The following is a 16,967-nucleotide window of genomic DNA, read 5'->3' as shown; positions in this document are numbered from 1 at the left end:
AACCCCCCCCACACCCCCTCCCCGATTCACACCGCGCATGCGCACGCTCCCCTCAGCGGGGCTCAGCCCCCCCCGCCCCTGGCGGGCAGCGCGCAGGCTCGGCGCTGCGCATGCGCGGTCCCCTCCCTCGCCGCCCGCCCCGGAGTAGTGGAAGCCGAGGCGGTGACGTCAGGCGCGGCGGCCATTACACGCCGCGCTCTGAGGCGAGCGGCAGCGCTGCCGTGCGCAGGGCCCCGCTCCCAGCTCCGCGTCCCCGCCGCCTCTTGGGACCGCTCGGTGAGGGGCTGGGGGGGCCGCTCCGGGGGCGGTGGAGCAGTAAAAGCAGCAATAGTGGTAGGAGAATAAGAGGCTGAACGGGAGGATGGAGGAGAAGGTGTTCACCAAGGAGCTCGACCAGTGGGTGGAGCAGCTCAACGAGTGCAAGCAGCTGTCCGAGGGGCAGGTGAAGAGCCTCTGCGAGAAGGTGAGGGCGGTGTGAGGCGCTGTGAGGCGGTGGGGGGTGACGAGGATCCAAGGGAGGCGCTGCCGTGCTGAGGGCACCGCGGGATGAGGCGCCCGGAGCGGGCGCGGGGCTCCCCGGGAGGCTCTCGGTGGCTCCTGAGGGGTCTTGGGGGGTCTCTGTGGGGACGGAGCCGCAGCCGGGAGCGAGCCCCGGTGCCCGGCGGCAGCTCCGCGGCGATCGGGGCCTGGCCCCGCCTCCCGCCTTTGCAGCGCCTCCTAAAATGGCGCCGCGGCCGCCGAGACCCCCGGGCGCCGCCGCCGCCATCCCGGGCACGGGCCCCGGGGCTCGGAGGGACGGAGGGTGCCGGGCCCCGGCCCACTCGGTTGGGAAGGGAAGGGAAGGGGCTGCCTGGGTACCGAGCCCGTGGGGGCAAACGGCGAGCCCCGAGGGGCGACCGCCGCGGCTCTGGTTTTGGGGAGAGAAACAAGGAAATGAGCACCGGGGGGGGTGTAGCTGAGGGTACCCCCTGGGCTTGGTGTCTGGGAGTGAAATCCGAGGTTTTGTGAAGCAGGGATTAGCGTACGGAGCTGTTACCTTCTGTGGTGAAGGGCGGTGGGATGTGATGGCAGAGCGCCGCTTGTGCTCAGGGAGGTCCTAAAATGAGCCCAGGGTAGGTCGTCTGCTGGAAATTAAGGGCAATATTAGCTGCAGCACGACCTAAACACGTTTTGCAATTATATTCTAATCCTAAACGTGATTAAAATTTAGTGGCTGAGGGTTTTTTTTTTTCAGTTATCAGAGGTTTTGTATTTTTACTCTTCAAAATATTAATCTAGAAGCGTAACTAGAAATTAAGGAATGTGGGAAGCTACTGACGTACTTGACTCTAAAGAAGTCCATGTACCTACCACAGGAAGAAATGAGGATATTTTAAGTTTGGCACGGTGCCTTCAAATACTACAGTGTGTTGTTTTAGGAGCAAATTGTTTCCAGAGGACGATGAACTTACTAAATAAATTGGAGTGCCTTTGGCCAAATGGGTTCTACTTGAGTCCAGATTTTAGTTGACTAGTATTCCACCAGCAGCTTAAAATTACAACCATTAGATATGGCCTGCGTGTTCTTAAATCGTGTTGCCAGCAAGAAGCAGTATAGCTGCCTGCTCATTTTTCACGTGTGTCTCATGACAATGGCCCAGCTTCTTCCTTGAATGAATTTGTCAAAGAGGTAAGTAGTCCATTTGCCATCACATACAAAATGATGCTGGTATGGGATTCTGAATACTGTGCAAATGGGTATTTTTTGTATGATAAGCTGAAGAAACACAGAAAATATACAAAAAAAACTATGGGTTTACTGGGTGCTTTGGATAGGTGAGAAGTAGGCATGCCATTAGGAATTCTGTTCAAAAGATCCCATAGTCCTGCTCACGGTTGTGTGAGGTTGGGAGGTGGTTTTCATTTTTTCCTAATGAAGAATGGAAATAGGCTTTATGTCTGGGTAAATGCGTGCTGCTTATCACCAAAATAGACTCTTGACATTAGGAAGGAAAAATAGCCCAACACGAAGTATTTCTGATAGGTCCAAGAGAAGGGATCACAAGGCATGCCGGCTCTATCGGAGCAGCAAACTCTGTTTAGGCTGAAGGAAGGAGTGATAAAGGTGACTAGATCTGCAGGAATGATGTCTTTTGATAACGATCTGTGGGAACTAGGTTACAGAAAGCTGTGTGTCTGCCCACCCTATTCTGTGATGAGAGATCACAAAAACACGGGAGAAATCTACATGAAATATATCATTTAGCAGCAGTGCCTCGAGTTGGCAGCTGAGCCAGCTCCAGAACAAAGGTAGTATTTCTTCGGGTAGTGTGATACCCTGCTGGAGATGAAATTCCCTCTCTGACCAGTTTGCGGTCAGCACTTTGCAGTACAGCCGCGTGGCTGTTTGTGTTCAGGCAAGATGATTTGTTGCTGATAACTACAGGTGGATTTACTGGGACTTCCTGCTGGTACCAGGTAAGGTTCTACACGACTGCTGACGCAAGGAATTGGAGGTAGTCCACAGCAGCCCAAGCTCTCCGTTGTCTTCTCTGTGCCCTACAGTGGGTGTCGGTGCTCTCAGAAGCAGGACATTTGTTGAGTTCTGTGCCCTTCTGCTGAGGGACAGCCGTTACCGTGTTTCCAGGCTTCCAGCACCGACTCTGAGCAGCTGCTGAGTTGTGCTTCATGTTTTGATTGTTGTAAATAGTTGTGTGTATGAAATCACACCCAAGGGTTATATTTTTCCATGAGGAGCTTAATGCGTTAAGGACAGCGTCAAGTCCAGTCACTGTTCCACACGGCAGGTGAAGACCCTGTCAGGTACAGGTACAGGCTGTCATCCTGCTGGGATGAGTTAGGGAAGGAAAAAAAAATCCTTGCAAGGTTTTTTCCCCCCCTCATAATACCATTTGATTAGATGATCTTCCTGACTGGTATTTCTGGATCTGCTGGGGCTTCATGTGTGCAGACTGGTGCCTATCTAACAGGGCTAAGCCTAAGGGCTCGGTTGTGTTTCAGTATTGATACCGAAAGAACCAAACAGCTATTTGCAAACACAATATAACGCAGCATAATAACTATGTGTGGCCATTCAAGCATCCCAGTTACTTTCTTGGTGCATCCTGTCTTGTACCTGGTTACCTCGGTGATGGTGGTGGTGCTAACTGGGTGGAGATGTCTTCTAGGAATACCTTGTACCCTTCCATAATAGCTGCTTTCATAGAGGAGTTGAAAAAATGTGACCCTCTGAGTGGCAGCTAAGTTACGTAGCCTTAATAAATGCCATATATTTTGTTACATCAGTGACAGGCTGTGTGTGTGTTAAGTATTTGGTAAGTGAGGTTTGAAAAATTGTTACCAGCATTTATTTATCCTGCAGTCTGTGTGACATGTGACAGGTATCAGCCACGCTTGCCCTGTTCACACTGAATTGTTTCTTGAGTGCTGTCTGTGCACAGAGGAGAAAGGAAGCCCTTTATTGCCAGGTGAGGCTTTTTCCTGCAGGCCATTTAGAATGAAAGAATGCTGTCCTGGAGTGCTGTATGGAAAACCCTGCTTCGGGAGGGAAGAGGGAAATGGTCCCAGTGGGGGTGTGGAACAGTGCTCAGCAAGGTGGGGTGGCAGGCTAAAATTGCACAAAGGAGGGAGTTGAATTTGTGGTTGGAGTCTCCAGTGGTTATTTGAGAATGAACCTACTGCAGGTGGAGGGAGAGGTATCAGGGTCTCTCTGCTGGAAATATTAGTCTGAGAGGGTTGGAACCATGAACCATCCAGTTCTTAGAAAAAGACGAGCTGATTATATGCTGTGGAGAATCTTTAGGGTTCTCTTCCTCTGCACTTCAGCTACTAGTAAAATATGCCTGTGTAGACAGTATTGCTATCTAAAAAAATTAACCTGAATGAAGGGCTGATGCTGGTGAACCCTGTTTGAGAAACCTTGGTTCAAGCCTTGTCTCCTGCAGCTTTTGATCTGTAACAATAGTCTTGGTTACATTTGCTATTTGATTTGTCACCATTGCTGATTTCATGGTATAAATGTTTCTGGGCCATTTTGGTGTCTGGTACCTGACTTGTCAATGGTGTATTCTTCTATTTTTTTTCCTGTTGCAGAATTTCCACCTTTGTTTAGCAGCAAATCTTCCAAGTTAGATTTGCTGGGACTTGCTGCAGATGAGAACCAAATGTGAGTGCTCACTGCAGCTGTGTGATCTGCTTGGGCTCCTTCCTTTAAGTGCCCTGGTTCCAGGAGGTCAGTGTGTTACCGATGGAGCTTTCAGGTCAAAAGAAGAACCTGCAATCAAAGTTCAGCTCTTCTTTTGAATAGGGCTGGCAAACTGAAGCATACTTCTGTGCTTCAAGGTGTTACTGCTCTGAGACCTCTACCCTGCTTCTTCAGTGTCCCTTTCCCTCTGTGTGTTGAGTTACCTACATTGGCTGCTTGGTGTTTGCCAGAAGTGCATAGGCTAAACTGCCCCCGCTGCACTTGCCAGGCCTTTTCCATGGCCTAGCTCCTGCGTTCCCGTGTCTTTACATGTAACTGTCACACAGCTGGTTGTCAGTGTGTCCACAGTTATTGTAAAGATGGATGTCCCTGGCTGAAGTTGCTGTAGATGAGCCCAAGAAATCTGCCCCAACAGAGTTCTCAGCTAGTGACAGTTCTGATGGGATGGGCTCTGTGCAGGGCGAGTTCTGTGTCCCTGGCAGAAGAAGAGTGGGGGTCTGGGAGGCACAGCATTTCAGTTCCTCCTTGCTACTTCATTGGCTTATGGATTCACCAAAGGAAACTGCTCATGGCGTGAGGGCCCTGCAGTTGTTTCTAGGGTCTGTGGGAGACCAGGACATGGTTTAGGGCTTCTTTACTACCGCCGCATTGAACGTACCTGGGGCTAGAGCTGTTAGTGATGTTCCACCTTTGAACAGCTGCAAGTGAAAAGCTCTTTGTGACATTTTAACAACGGTGTTTTAGATTATTGTGGAATGCTTCCACAAAAAAAGTCTTTTCACTCCCAGTGTTTGTTCCTGTGATGGTTTGTAATATAAAATGGAAAATGTCCCTTCACACAAAAGGCATTTGAAGTGTCAACCTTGCCAGCCTTCTCACCTAGTTCTGGTTGTAACACTTGGGTGTGTGTGAGAATTCAGTCTTGTGTATGCCAACTTCTATAGCTTCGACAGCTTTCTTTTTTCAGTTCTGTGAAATTCCGTAAAACTTGTCGTGCTGAAATTAGTAAATTTTTTTTATTTGTTTTAGCTCACAACGTCCACTGTAATCAAAGAAGAGCAAAAGATATTTTCTTGTTCGAAAAGTCACTCGGGGCATAGCTTAAGAAAACAAACCAGCGTTTGTAAGTCAGAGCAAGTTCCTACTTGAGGCTGTAGCAGTGCAAGGCTAAGGACGTGGCTGGGGCTGTAGATTGATGGCCCCTTCCAGACCTACCTGTGGTGAAGCTGTTGCCTCCTCGGATGTGATGACAGTGCTGCTCTGCGATCGCTCCCTCGCCGTCCCCGGTTAGTCATCCGGCTTGCCTCGAACAGCGTAATAACCCAACCTGTCTGGCTTTGTCTGGAGGGAGGGAGGGAGGCCTTGTGCAAACAGCTGTGCTGAGAGGCTCCAAGGAGCCATGATTAAATTTCCCTTCTCACCTAGGGACCCTTAAACACTACACCGACGTTCAATAACACGGTTGTTGCTCTAGACTTCTTTCTTTAGGCAATGTGTTAAGCTGGAAAAAAAACAACAGGTAGTTTAATCCTGGCTAAAGAGTAAATACTGGAGCGCAGCTGCTTGCTAGTCAGGTCCTCGATATTTCTGCAGAGCACATGGAAAATACCTCCCAATACAGGTGGTGCATCCTTACCCTTGCTCGTTGGTTTTGAAGTAGGAATCCTCGGTTATGCCTACCCCAGCCTTCCAGCCAGTGTTCTGGCTGTGCCACAGCTTGGCGTGGTGCTGTGAGCAAAAGAGTTAAAAATAAATAAAAATAAAAACCTTTCCAGTTTACCATCTGCTGGTTTAGCTTCATGTATCAGGCATTGCTAGTTTGGGAATAGCTTCGGTCTATTTCCTTTTATAACAGCTTGAATGACATGAGATGAATTCAGCTTGCTTCATGGGCAGGACCGAAGCCCAGCTCTCTGTAAGTGGTCAGCTTTGTGTGTTACTGCTGCTGCTCTGGTACTTGGAACTCCAGTGTAGACAGGAAGGCGTCTGGCTTTCTTGGTTTATTTGGCCTCCAGTACATTTTTAAAGATTTTTTTCTACAGTTTTCAGTTCAAAGTGAAGGACACAAAGATCTGTTCAATGATGCAAAATGACAGCATTGAATTCTTCTGGAGGAGCACCTTTCCTGTCCTCATTTTCTACCTGGTCTTGTCCACCATTGATACCTACATAGTGCTTCCCCTTCTTTGGAAACAGATCTGGGAGAAGAGGAAAGAGCATTCTTTCTCCTTACCTATATAAGACTACTAATGATTTTTCCAAACTGAGGTTGAGGGGAATATCAAGGCTGTAGACAGTGTCAGTCATTGCTTTGCAGTACAGAGAAATAGAAATATTTAGCAGTTTACTGCCTGTGTGCTTTAGGAGAAGGCAGGTTGTCTTGTTCCCTCTTACATGCAGCACTGCCATCAGGATTATTCTTTTTGTTGGCCAGCATCTTGTGTGTAATCAGGCTCTCTTCTAACCAAATTGAAATTGCTGAAACAGTAGGGTAGCTGTAAAGCTGTGGCGTGGTGAAGGATGCTTCGCTGTGCTCTGTGAAACGTGAAGCCGAGCACGTCTCGTGTTTCTGGGGTTAGTTAACTGCCTGTTCGTGGTTCACTGACAGAGCCATCGATACATCTCTTGATATATAGGCCACTGTACTTTCATTTTGTACGCTTGGGGTTTAAATACATCTTCCAAGTTCAGTTGATAGCTCTGTTTGCTGTGTCCTGAGCAAATGAAGCGCTACAAACACCCAGTGACCACGTCATGACACAGGTTGCCATGAGCTGTGCCGTGACCCTGTGGCCAGGCACGCTGTGTTGCCTTCACCAAGCTCTAAGCCCTTGGTATTGCTTGCTGTGGATGTTGGAAATGGTGGCATTGGTGCTCCTCCCAAAACCAAAGAGAAAGTAGGTGGGGCTGTCATTATTTCAGTCATGGAAAAAGAGCATTTTGCTGCTGTTGCTACATCTGTATTGGATGGGAATCCTGGTTTTACTTGCTTGGGTCTACCAAACAGTTAAATGTCAGCGGGAGCTTTGTGTTTTAATTTGATTCCTACTTACACATTCACATTGAACTCCTTAGCGGATTCTGCAGTTTGAAATAAAGCAGGTCCCATTTGTGTCATGCCATCTGACTGCTGTCTTACCATCCTCACAGGAGTGACATTAGAGACCTGATTTCTCTGCTCATGTTTAAAAAGCCAGGCAGTGAAAGCAAACACCTTTTGCTCTTAACAGCGAGCCCCCTTTGGGCTGAGCATCCTCTTTGCCCTGCAAGTCTGGGGTGGGGTTGGGGAAGGAAACATGGATGTCTTTGCAGAAGACTCGCTGACTGTAGTGGGTGACTTTGCCTGAAAGAGATTCCAGGTCCGAGCAATGATGCTGGCCAGCTCAAACCAGCCTTCATCCCAATTAGCTGGTCATTGACCCTTTAGTCACTTCCTGTGCATCTTGATGGCAGGAAATTATGGGTGTGGTAGAAGCCTTCGATCTCATCAAAATATCTTTGTGGTAACTACCAATACAGCTTTGTCTTGGGTACAGCAGATGCCTCCCCACGTGGGCTTTGCTAGACAGCGCGGTGGTTTGCAGGGGTGACCTCTGGGCTTCCAAGAGCGAGGTATTACAGACTGGAGCTGTGTCGTGTAATTAAAATAATGGCTATATTTCCTTTACGAAGTCAGTGATAATCTTTTGATAAATGCTTTATAGCACTGATTCAGCCTTACGCAGCAGATTCAAGCATTGTTTTACAGTTCTGTGAAGCCACAGCGATGTTTCCTGCTTTTTTATGTGCCCTGCAGTTCCTCAGCGTAGATCGTTGGTTTGAGCTAGCAGAGCTTCTGCTAGAAGCTGATGATCTAAGGAAAGGGTAGGAGTAAAAATAAATATCTTGTGTGTGCTGGAAACACAGTGGAATTTGGGCAGAGGTGAATTTAGGAGAACCAATTCTGTGAGGTACGGTGGTTGATGGATTCTGCTCATGAGGCAAACTTGTCCTCGGCATAGAGTGAGTTGAGAGTGGCTGGATGACAGCCCTTCAGGCACTTGGCTCTGAGCCTTAATCTGTGCTGCCTTGGTTAAAAATCTGGGCTGAGAACAAGGAAAATAGGAGATACCTCTGTATGCAGGTAACTCCTACCTTTCATTAGATAGAAGTCTGCAGATCTGGAGTAAAATGCAGAGGTTACTTGAATCTTGCGCTCCTAAAGCAAGGAAGCTAATCTTTGTATTTTCAGAACAGTTTTCTTTTCCATATGAGATATGCTTTGTAAACAAAGTCAACAGAACAGTGCTTCACTGTTCATCCTCGCATTTAGAAGATGTGCAGCAGTCCAGGAATATTTTAATCCTCAAATAGGAGGCTTTGTTTTCATCCTGTAATGCTTCCGTTCATTAGTGCAAATTTATTGTTTTTTTGTGCCTTCAGACCACTATTGGTTACAGTCTTGTTGTCTTCCGGGTGGTTTTGGATTGTACTGGTTGCCTTTTTTCCCAGAAAAAAATCTGAGTAAGCAGGTAGCTCAAATGCCAAGTATAAATGAACTTCAGTCACTATGACTAAGGTGAAGTGCATTGGATGTGTGCTTATTGTTTGAACTTTGAGATGGTTCTAAGTATAGCACGGGGCTTTTGGTGTCAGCATCTGCTTATGATGGATTTTCCTTCTGGGACTTTTTTTTCTGGTGCAATTGTCAGTGTCTCGTGGCTGCATATATTTTCTGCATTAGGCTTTATTGGTGCTTAGCTGTAAAATTGGTATTTATCACCCTGAAATAATGGGCTCTTCTCAGCCTGTATTCATCTGAATGCACTTAGTTTTGAAATCTGAGAGTATGGAGTGCTGAAAAAATAATTAATTGTGATTTTGAAGTCACGAGCCTTAGCAATTGTAAGGTGGCGTGGTTTTCACATAAACTAAAGCATCACCTGACTCATCTTTTTTTAGATTGCAGACTACCACAAATTAACCTTTGTGTGGTGTAGGGTCACTTATGAGGATTGAAGACAAAAAAATATATGTATATAATAATAATAATCAGAGCTATCTTAGCATTAAAAGCTGTTAAGAAATGAAAAATACCTAAGAAACAAAAAGCACTGAAAGCACTGATAAGTGTTCAAGAAAAGGCGAGTTTCGGGGTTGCATAATTGTTTATCTAGTGATAGGAGATGAAACCTGGATGTTTCAAAATGCTGGTGTCAAAATACCGTGAAGGATTGCGCTGCTGTCCTTGGCAATAGGTCACCGGGTTTCTGAAGGGCAAGGAGTTAGGTGTGTCTGGCTGTTTGCTGCTTCGCCCTCATCAGGAGGTTGGACAGAGGAGTACCCAGCCAGGTGCTGAAGCTGCTGAAATGCTCCCGAAATGCTGCCCTGCTTCCTCGCTGGAAGGGGAGCTGCTGGGCAGGGAGGAAGGGATCGATAAAGGGGATGAAAGCAGATGAGGTTTCAGAGCACGGTGCGATACAAAGCTGGAGTCACCGATCCTGAAGTAGTATTAGTAATGGCTTAGCTTTGTGCAAACCGAGTTGTGAAATCCGATTGTATTGGTGTCTTACCGACCTGTGCTCTTGTAATGGTACTCAGACAGTTTGGGTTTTACCCTTTTGTAGGAACTGACCGCTTGCTGGTGCCTGTTTTCAGGGTGTTACTTTCAACTCTTCTATAGAAACAAGTCCACTGCTGGAGCAGTTCAGCGTTTGCCAGTGCTGGTGCTGTGGGACATAGGACAGTAAGGCAGTGTTTCATTAAGCCTGTTTCAGGAACACGAGAATATTTAAATTACAGCAGCATTCCTTCACTGCAGGATTTACATGGAGGTTGTTGCAGGTCAACCAGCGAAACAGCAATCTTTTTCCATCAGAGCAGCTGTCTGACTGACCTGTGCTTCGCTGTGTGAGTGACTTAATACTGCAAAAACGGAGGAAGCAACAGCTCCAGTGCTGAGAAGGATGCGCTTTGGATTTCAGTCAGCATAAAAATCACATCCCTTTGATGAAAAATGAATGTCGCGTTCTTTGTGCAGTGCTCCTGGTCTGTTAAGAAAAACAGCAGTAGAAAGCATTCTAATTATAGCTTTTTTTGACATAGAAGTGCTGTTGGTATTTGTAACTTTCCCTGTCAAAAGGGGAATTACGATTGCTAATGCTCCTGAGCCTAATAGTGTATTAGGGAGGCTCAGGCTGTTAAAACACCTTCAAAACATCCGGTGAGTGTCACTGCATTAAAATGAACTTAAGTCAGACTATCTTAAAATAAATCTACGCTTTTAGCATCTGCCACAAGCCAGCAGTGACCTATCTTTAGTACGAGGCGCAGCATGAGTGGAAACTGTCAGGAGAGATTGACTTTTGGTGTAAATATGTCTGCAGAGTGATTTAACTCGGTTACTCACGCTTTAATATCTCAAGCTCAGTGTCGTGCAGGGTGTTTAACCGTGATTGCATTTTGCATTTCTTCCCAGCGTTGTATGAAATCTTCCCCTGTCTCCGTCACGTGTTGCGGACGCTTTGTGTTACCCTGGTGGTTAGCCTGGGTAATGCCCAGGAGCACTGAGCCCATTTTTGGGGGTGTCAGTCACTGTCCAGCTGGTGGCTTCCTGACTGTGGAAAGTTGGACGCAGCAGCGTGTTCCTTACGGGTCTGGTTCATGTCAGCACCCAATATTTAATCTCCAGTTTAGATTTTAACTTCAGATGCTTCTTTCCTACCCTTCAAAACCTCATGTTCTTCAAATGACGATATTTTTTCTACAATGTCTTAAAATACTTTTTTGCTTAGCAAGCATTTCCCCGTTGTAAGAAACAAAACGGATCCTTTTTGAATAGCAACATTGCTGCTTGGAGGGCATAGAGGGCTTGGTAAATAGTGACAAGTAAACTTGTTACTATTTTTATTTCTAATACCATCTCGATTTAGACAATTATTGTGGCATGTGCTCTGAGGAAAAGCTGTAACAACTGGCAGCGCGATGGATGATAAAACTTGTGTTATTTCAAAATTACCTTTCCCGTGCTGTCTCTAGCTTGTGCTTCTTCAGGCTCTGTGCTGCTTCTTTGCCTTTGTCAGCAACTCCTGTGCACAAAATTTTGTGGAAAAAATGAAGAGTACAAAAAATGATTCTCTTTCTTTTATAAAGGGCACACTCATGCACACTTACAAGTTGTTCTGGGTGTAGGTCATCTCTGTTCAAAGCTAGGCATATGTGGGTGGCAGATGATCATCTCTCTGAAGTAAAAACCCTCCTGGAGCTTTGGCTGGCCCAGTTCGCCTCCCTGGGGGAGTCTCAGATTCAGCTATATCTGAATTCAGGCTTTTGAAGGGCTGGAAATAAGACATTGGCATGATTGTAAACTTACCTTTTTCTAAATATTACACACATCAATTCCAGCAATGGTGATTATTGGTCTGAAGTCAGTTGTGCTTCATGGAACCGCTTGTATAGAAAGGATGAGTTGTTTTTTTAAGCTGGAAACTAACTGAAATACCTAATTGATGCTGGGAGAGGGGAGAAAACAATTGTTTCATAAAGCCAAATCTTCTTTTAAGTAAAGATAAGCTCTTACCCCATACACTTCAGACTAGGGAAAGGTGGGTTTGTAAAGAGGCTGGGTTGCAGCATTGCAAGTAGAGCATACTTTGGATAAGAAGGCTGTTCATGGACAACTAATCTCACAATTTCTCTTCTTTTTTTGTTTGTTTTCTAGGCTAAAGAAATTTTGACAAAAGAATCTAATGTCCAAGAAGTGCGATGTCCGGTCACAGTCTGTGGAGATGTCCATGGACAATTTCACGACCTCATGGAACTCTTCAGAATTGGAGGCAAATCACCAGACACAAATTATTTGTTTATGGGGGACTATGTTGACAGAGGCTATTATTCAGTGGAAACAGTCACATTGCTCGTAGCTCTTAAGGTAACTTTTCTTCTCAGCTAGTTCTGTATGAAGCATGGATAATCACTCCTGACTACACTTAATATCTGTTGTGATTATGCAGTGTTTTTAGGTGTGAAAACTGAAATGTTACCTTTATTATTTTTCAAGGATATTTCTGAAAAACATAATGTTAAGGTGCAAGCCTGTATAGCTCTTTCTAAAGTGAGTGCCACTTTGCTAATTGTCTAAGTAGCAATATTTAACTATGTGCTTAGCGATACCAGCTTAATGCGTAACTGTAGTGAAGTGAAGTCCACCTGTAATAGTGGATAAAGCTTGCAATTAATCTCAGAGTATCTGTCAGTTGAAGATCTGGCTTAATTAGTCCTTTTTCCCTCTAAGATTGTAATTGAGTCTTAAGGTTTTTTTTTCTTATTGTCATATCATGGGGGTGGGGGAAAGCAAATTCTATTGTGGCTTTTTTTTTTTGGAAGATGTGCCTCTAAAATATTTCTGTCTATTACATTTATAGGTCCGTTACCGTGAACGTATCACAATTCTCCGAGGGAACCATGAAAGCAGGCAAATCACACAAGTATATGGTTTCTATGATGAATGTTTAAGAAAATATGGAAATGCAAACGTTTGGAAGTACTTTACAGACCTTTTTGATTACCTTCCTCTAACTGCCTTGGTGGATGGCCAGGTATGTTTACATTTGGTGAAGTTAAATGTTACTGGCTGTGAAGGGAGCTCGTGTTAAGAGCTCCCTTTATTCTATCAGTGTTCTATGTTCTTTCAAGTAATCTCTTGCAGATTATTCCTAACATTTTATACTAAGCAATTATAATTGTACTGAAATAAATAATTTAAACAAATGAAATAAATCTCACGTCTAACTCTTCCAGATTTTCTGTCTACATGGTGGCCTGTCTCCATCGATAGATACACTGGATCACATCAGAGCACTTGATCGCTTGCAGGAAGTTCCCCATGAGGTACTGAAAATTAATTCCCTAAACTCATAGTGGGGTTCATCATTCACCATGTATTGGATGTTTGAATATATGCACAGACAGAAAATGAAGTTCAAAGTGGTGTAGCAATTTGAAAGCATCTGTTTGTTGTCTTGTACCTGCTTTCTGAAGGGGAATTGAGCAGCATGTTCTTACCTAAAGTAAGAAACAGTTTACATAGCATATCAGCAGGTACCACTAGATGATCTCAGTGGTAGGAGCTATTTCTATGAAGACTCGTCATTCAGATTAACTTACTGATCATATTTCTAGTCTAAACTGCACTAGCTTTTGCAGTTGATAGGTGGGGTTTGTTATATTGTTTTTTTTCCAAGTTTTAAAGCAGTGCTGCAGAAAGTTGTGCAGATGTGTGTGTAGTTCTTTTGCTCGGTTTGTGAAATACCTTCCAAATCTCTTACAGGGTCCAATGTGTGACTTGCTATGGTCAGATCCAGATGATCGTGGTGGCTGGGGAATTTCTCCTCGAGGTGCAGGTTATACATTTGGACAGGATATTTCAGAAACCTTTAACCATGCTAACGGCCTTACGTTGGTTTCAAGAGCTCATCAGTTGGTAATGGAGGTAAGCAATACAGCCTGTGTGGTTAAACTGTTGCTTGTGGAGTTGGTGCACTGCTACCACACGGCGCATCTGGGGCGTGCGTGTGCTGCTGTGACAAAAACTGCTGATCCAGCTGAGAGTCTTCCAGAAACTATTTTGATAATGTTGGTATGCTACTAAATAAGTTTCTAAATTAGTGGAACAGTTTTCTTGTGTTTCTTTCTAAAAATTTACAGCAACATTGCAAAAATGGACTTTAATTGTAGCACTTCTGTGTAGATAAAAACATTCTTGAACGTAAATGCTGAGTCCCTCAACAAGAAAATGCATGCAAATGTGTGCTTTGAAAAAATGTTTGTCCTTTTTACTGTAAACATGTGTTTTTGTTTTTAGTTTGTAGTTGTTCCTGGAAGTTAACTTGTGATCATCAAAACCAAAACTCAGGCTTAAGTTTAAAGATAATAAGATTCAGAATAGATTGTGCAGTTCAAAATTTGTTAAATTATTTTAACACTAGCACAGTGGAGAATTCTTGCTCTTTTAAATGCACTTAGCTAATGCTTACAAGTGAGAACTAGCACGTAAAGTCCAAAATTCTTTTTTTCTGCTGAGAAATAAAGATACAGACTTAATCATGTTTAAAAATGACACTACAAATTCCACCTAGGGTTTTGAACACTAACTTTCAGTTTAGTAGTTAGATGGTTATATGGGGTGCAACAAGTGAACGTGGTTTTCATAAATCATTTATTTTCCTCTCCAGGGGTACAACTGGTGCCATGATCGGAATGTAGTAACAATTTTCAGTGCTCCAAATTATTGTTACCGTTGTGGCAATCAGGCTGCAATTATGGAACTTGATGATACTCTAAAATACTCCTTGTAAGTATGTTTAAAAATGAGATTGAAGTTGCCCGTGATTCTGGAACTGTTGTTGCTGACATCTGGTCTGTCAGATTAGAGTGAGACTCTGCTTTCACTGTATATAACTGAAGTTTAACAAAATACTACAGAGTGATGCAGTTTGAAAGTAGTACCCTGTCACACCTGAGGTAATACACAGCTGTCAGTCTAGGGCAAGAGGCAAGAATCTTGGAATTATTTAGATGTTGGGATGTTGACTTGATGAAGTTCAGTTAACTGTCTCAGCAGTAGCTTTACTAATAAATGAAGAATGTGTAAAGCATTGTGTAAATTACCCCCCTTTGACAATTACTGGAGACTTTTATTTTCTAAATATACACTAATGTTTGACTGGTTTGAGTATTAATGCCAAGATAAATTTCTCTCCAGTGCATTGTAATAGTAATCTGTGTGATGGTAATCATAAGACAAGTTTAAAATATCATTATTATAACTATGTATTAATAGGAGTGGAAGAAGTTGAACAGTTGTTCTGGAAGTCTTAAATTGGTTGAAAAACTTAAAAAACAAACAAAACAAAAAAACCTTCTTTAAGACCACTGCTGCTATAATTCAGAAGAGATACTTGCCTGTAAAAGGAACGCTTCCAGTTTGATTAATACTCTGTGTGCTTTTCAGTTTGCAGTTTGACCCAGCACCGCGTAGAGGTGAACCGCATGTTACTCGTCGCACCCCAGACTACTTCCTGTAAAGAGATTTTAGACCTGTACAGTATTGCCATGAACCATATGTTGACCTAAAGAAAACGGGAAGAGCAACAGTAACTCCAAAGTGTCAGAAAATATTTAACATTCAAACTTGTTTTCACATGGACCAAAAGACGTGCCATATTCAAATACAAAGCCTCTTGTCGTCAACAACTGTGACCACTTTAGAATGAACCAGTTCATTGCATGCTGAAGCAACATTGTTGGTCAAGAAACCAGTTTCTGGCATAGCGCTATTTGTAGTTACTTTTGCTTTCTCTGAGAGACTGCAAATAATAAGATGTAGACATTAACACCTCGTGAATACATTTAACTTTCCATTTAGCTATAGCTTTATTCAGCATGACTGTAGATAAGGGTAGCAGCAAACAATCATTGAAGCTTAAAGAACATTTTTAAAATAAGTACCAAGGCCTCATATTTGTTCTGAAACTGTTTGTTTTATTTTCAGGGAATACTGTTTAATTTAATTGTATTGATTTTTTTTTGTCTGCACTCAGTTCCCTTTCCCACTCTTTGCCCTACCATATTGTCCCTTGTAATTGTCCGAGCATAGTGAATTCCTTCGAACAGAACTGTTTTTTTTCTGTAAAACAATGTTACTGCAGGACAGAGCTGCAGTGTTTTTCATAATAAACTTGTGAACTAAGTATGGAAAAATGTCAAATTCTAATTGCATCTCAGGTCAGCTCTGGTTTAACAAACTAACACGTAGCTGGATAGGTTTTATAAACCTGCGTACAAGTTTCCACCTGAAATACCCCACAAGGAGTTGAAGTGTGCTGGGAAGTTCTGGTATTCTGGGTTCTGTACCAGGGAGATGGCTGACCCTACGTCACGTAGCTGAGAACAGAGCTCGCTTGTTACTGAAATGTTGCTCTCTTCCCTCTTGGTGCTCTACTGAAATATTCAAAGATGGAAGAAAATAGGATAACTGAATTGAGCATGCCTTTTTTCAAGTGTAAAACTGAGTTTGAGTTATTTCCAATGTAGGTGCTAATACTTAAATCTGAAAAGCTAAGAATAAAACCAGTTTTCTAAATATTAAAGGAATAACTTGAAATTCAGTGCTATGTGTATTGCCCAAGCTTCCATTCTGAAAATGAACATTGATGTGTGTTAACTTCTGTTAAAGTCTTTTCCTTTCACCTAATTTGAATTCTGATTTTGTTCAAAACATTCAAATTTTTTGTCACCTTAAGGCTCATGCTTGAAGCTTTTTATAGGACATATCTTAAAAAGATGTGGCTGTTTTCATGGAGGGCTCTTAATGTTCGTACTGTTTAAGAGACACTGAGTTTGGGTGCAGTGTAGACTCTGCAACAAAACAGAGGAAGCTTTTTACACTGCTTGCTTGTAAGAGAAAATAGGGAAATACTGCGAGTGTGTAGGCCTAGTTTCAGGTGCTTTTGGGGGACTTTCTTGCTTTTCTGGGGTTTTCTGATAAAGGGCTGCTTAATTCTCAAACTTGCAAAGACAACAGTTCATTAATGATGCGTTACTTTTCTGAAAGGCTTGAGCAGTTACTTTTCTATTAGCAAAAATTCTGGTTTGCCCTTCAGTTTGGGCTCCAAATTATTTCTGGAGAGCTCAGTCTTCTGAAGCTTGATGTCTTACAGGAAGACGTGCACTAAAAATAAGGCATATGTAAGGCGTCCTTTTTTTTTTGTATGTCAGGAACTTT

General features: G+C 43.6%; 1 protein-coding gene across 1 annotated transcript; it reads left to right on the top strand.

Moving 5' to 3' along the window:
• Positions 1–157: 157 nt before the first annotated feature.
• PPP2CA (protein phosphatase 2 catalytic subunit alpha) lies at positions 158–15,933 on the top strand. The gene is made up of 7 exons (XM_068697772.1): positions 158–463; positions 11,904–12,113; positions 12,607–12,780; positions 12,983–13,072; positions 13,512–13,673; positions 14,416–14,534; positions 15,195–15,933. Exons 1-7 carry the CDS (start codon positions 362–364, stop codon positions 15,265–15,267), a joined length of 930 nt encoding a protein of 309 aa, XP_068553873.1. The 5' UTR covers positions 158–361; the 3' UTR covers positions 15,268–15,933.
• The last annotated feature ends 1,034 nt before the right edge of the window (positions 15,934–16,967 follow it).

The sequence above is a fragment of the Anas acuta genome, chromosome 14 (genome assembly GCF_963932015.1).
Source record: "Anas acuta chromosome 14, bAnaAcu1.1, whole genome shotgun sequence".
In the NCBI taxonomy this organism is placed as follows: domain Eukaryota; kingdom Metazoa; phylum Chordata; class Aves; order Anseriformes; family Anatidae; genus Anas; species Anas acuta.
This window is presented reverse-complemented; position numbering and strand designations above follow the sequence as displayed.

Bases quoted from the DNA above. Each gene is read 5' to 3' on its own strand.
- PPP2CA (XM_068697772.1), top strand. From the start codon at position 362: ATGGAGGAGAAGGTGTTCACCAAGGAGCTCGACCAGTGGGTGGAGCAG. The intron at 464-11,903 runs GTGAGGGCGGTG...TTTGTTTTCTAG, and splicing joins TGAAGAGCCTCTGCGAGAAG to GCTAAAGAAATTTTGACAAA. The intron at 13,674-14,415 runs GTAAGCAATACA...TTTCCTCTCCAG, and splicing joins CTCATCAGTTGGTAATGGAG to GGGTACAACTGGTGCCATGA.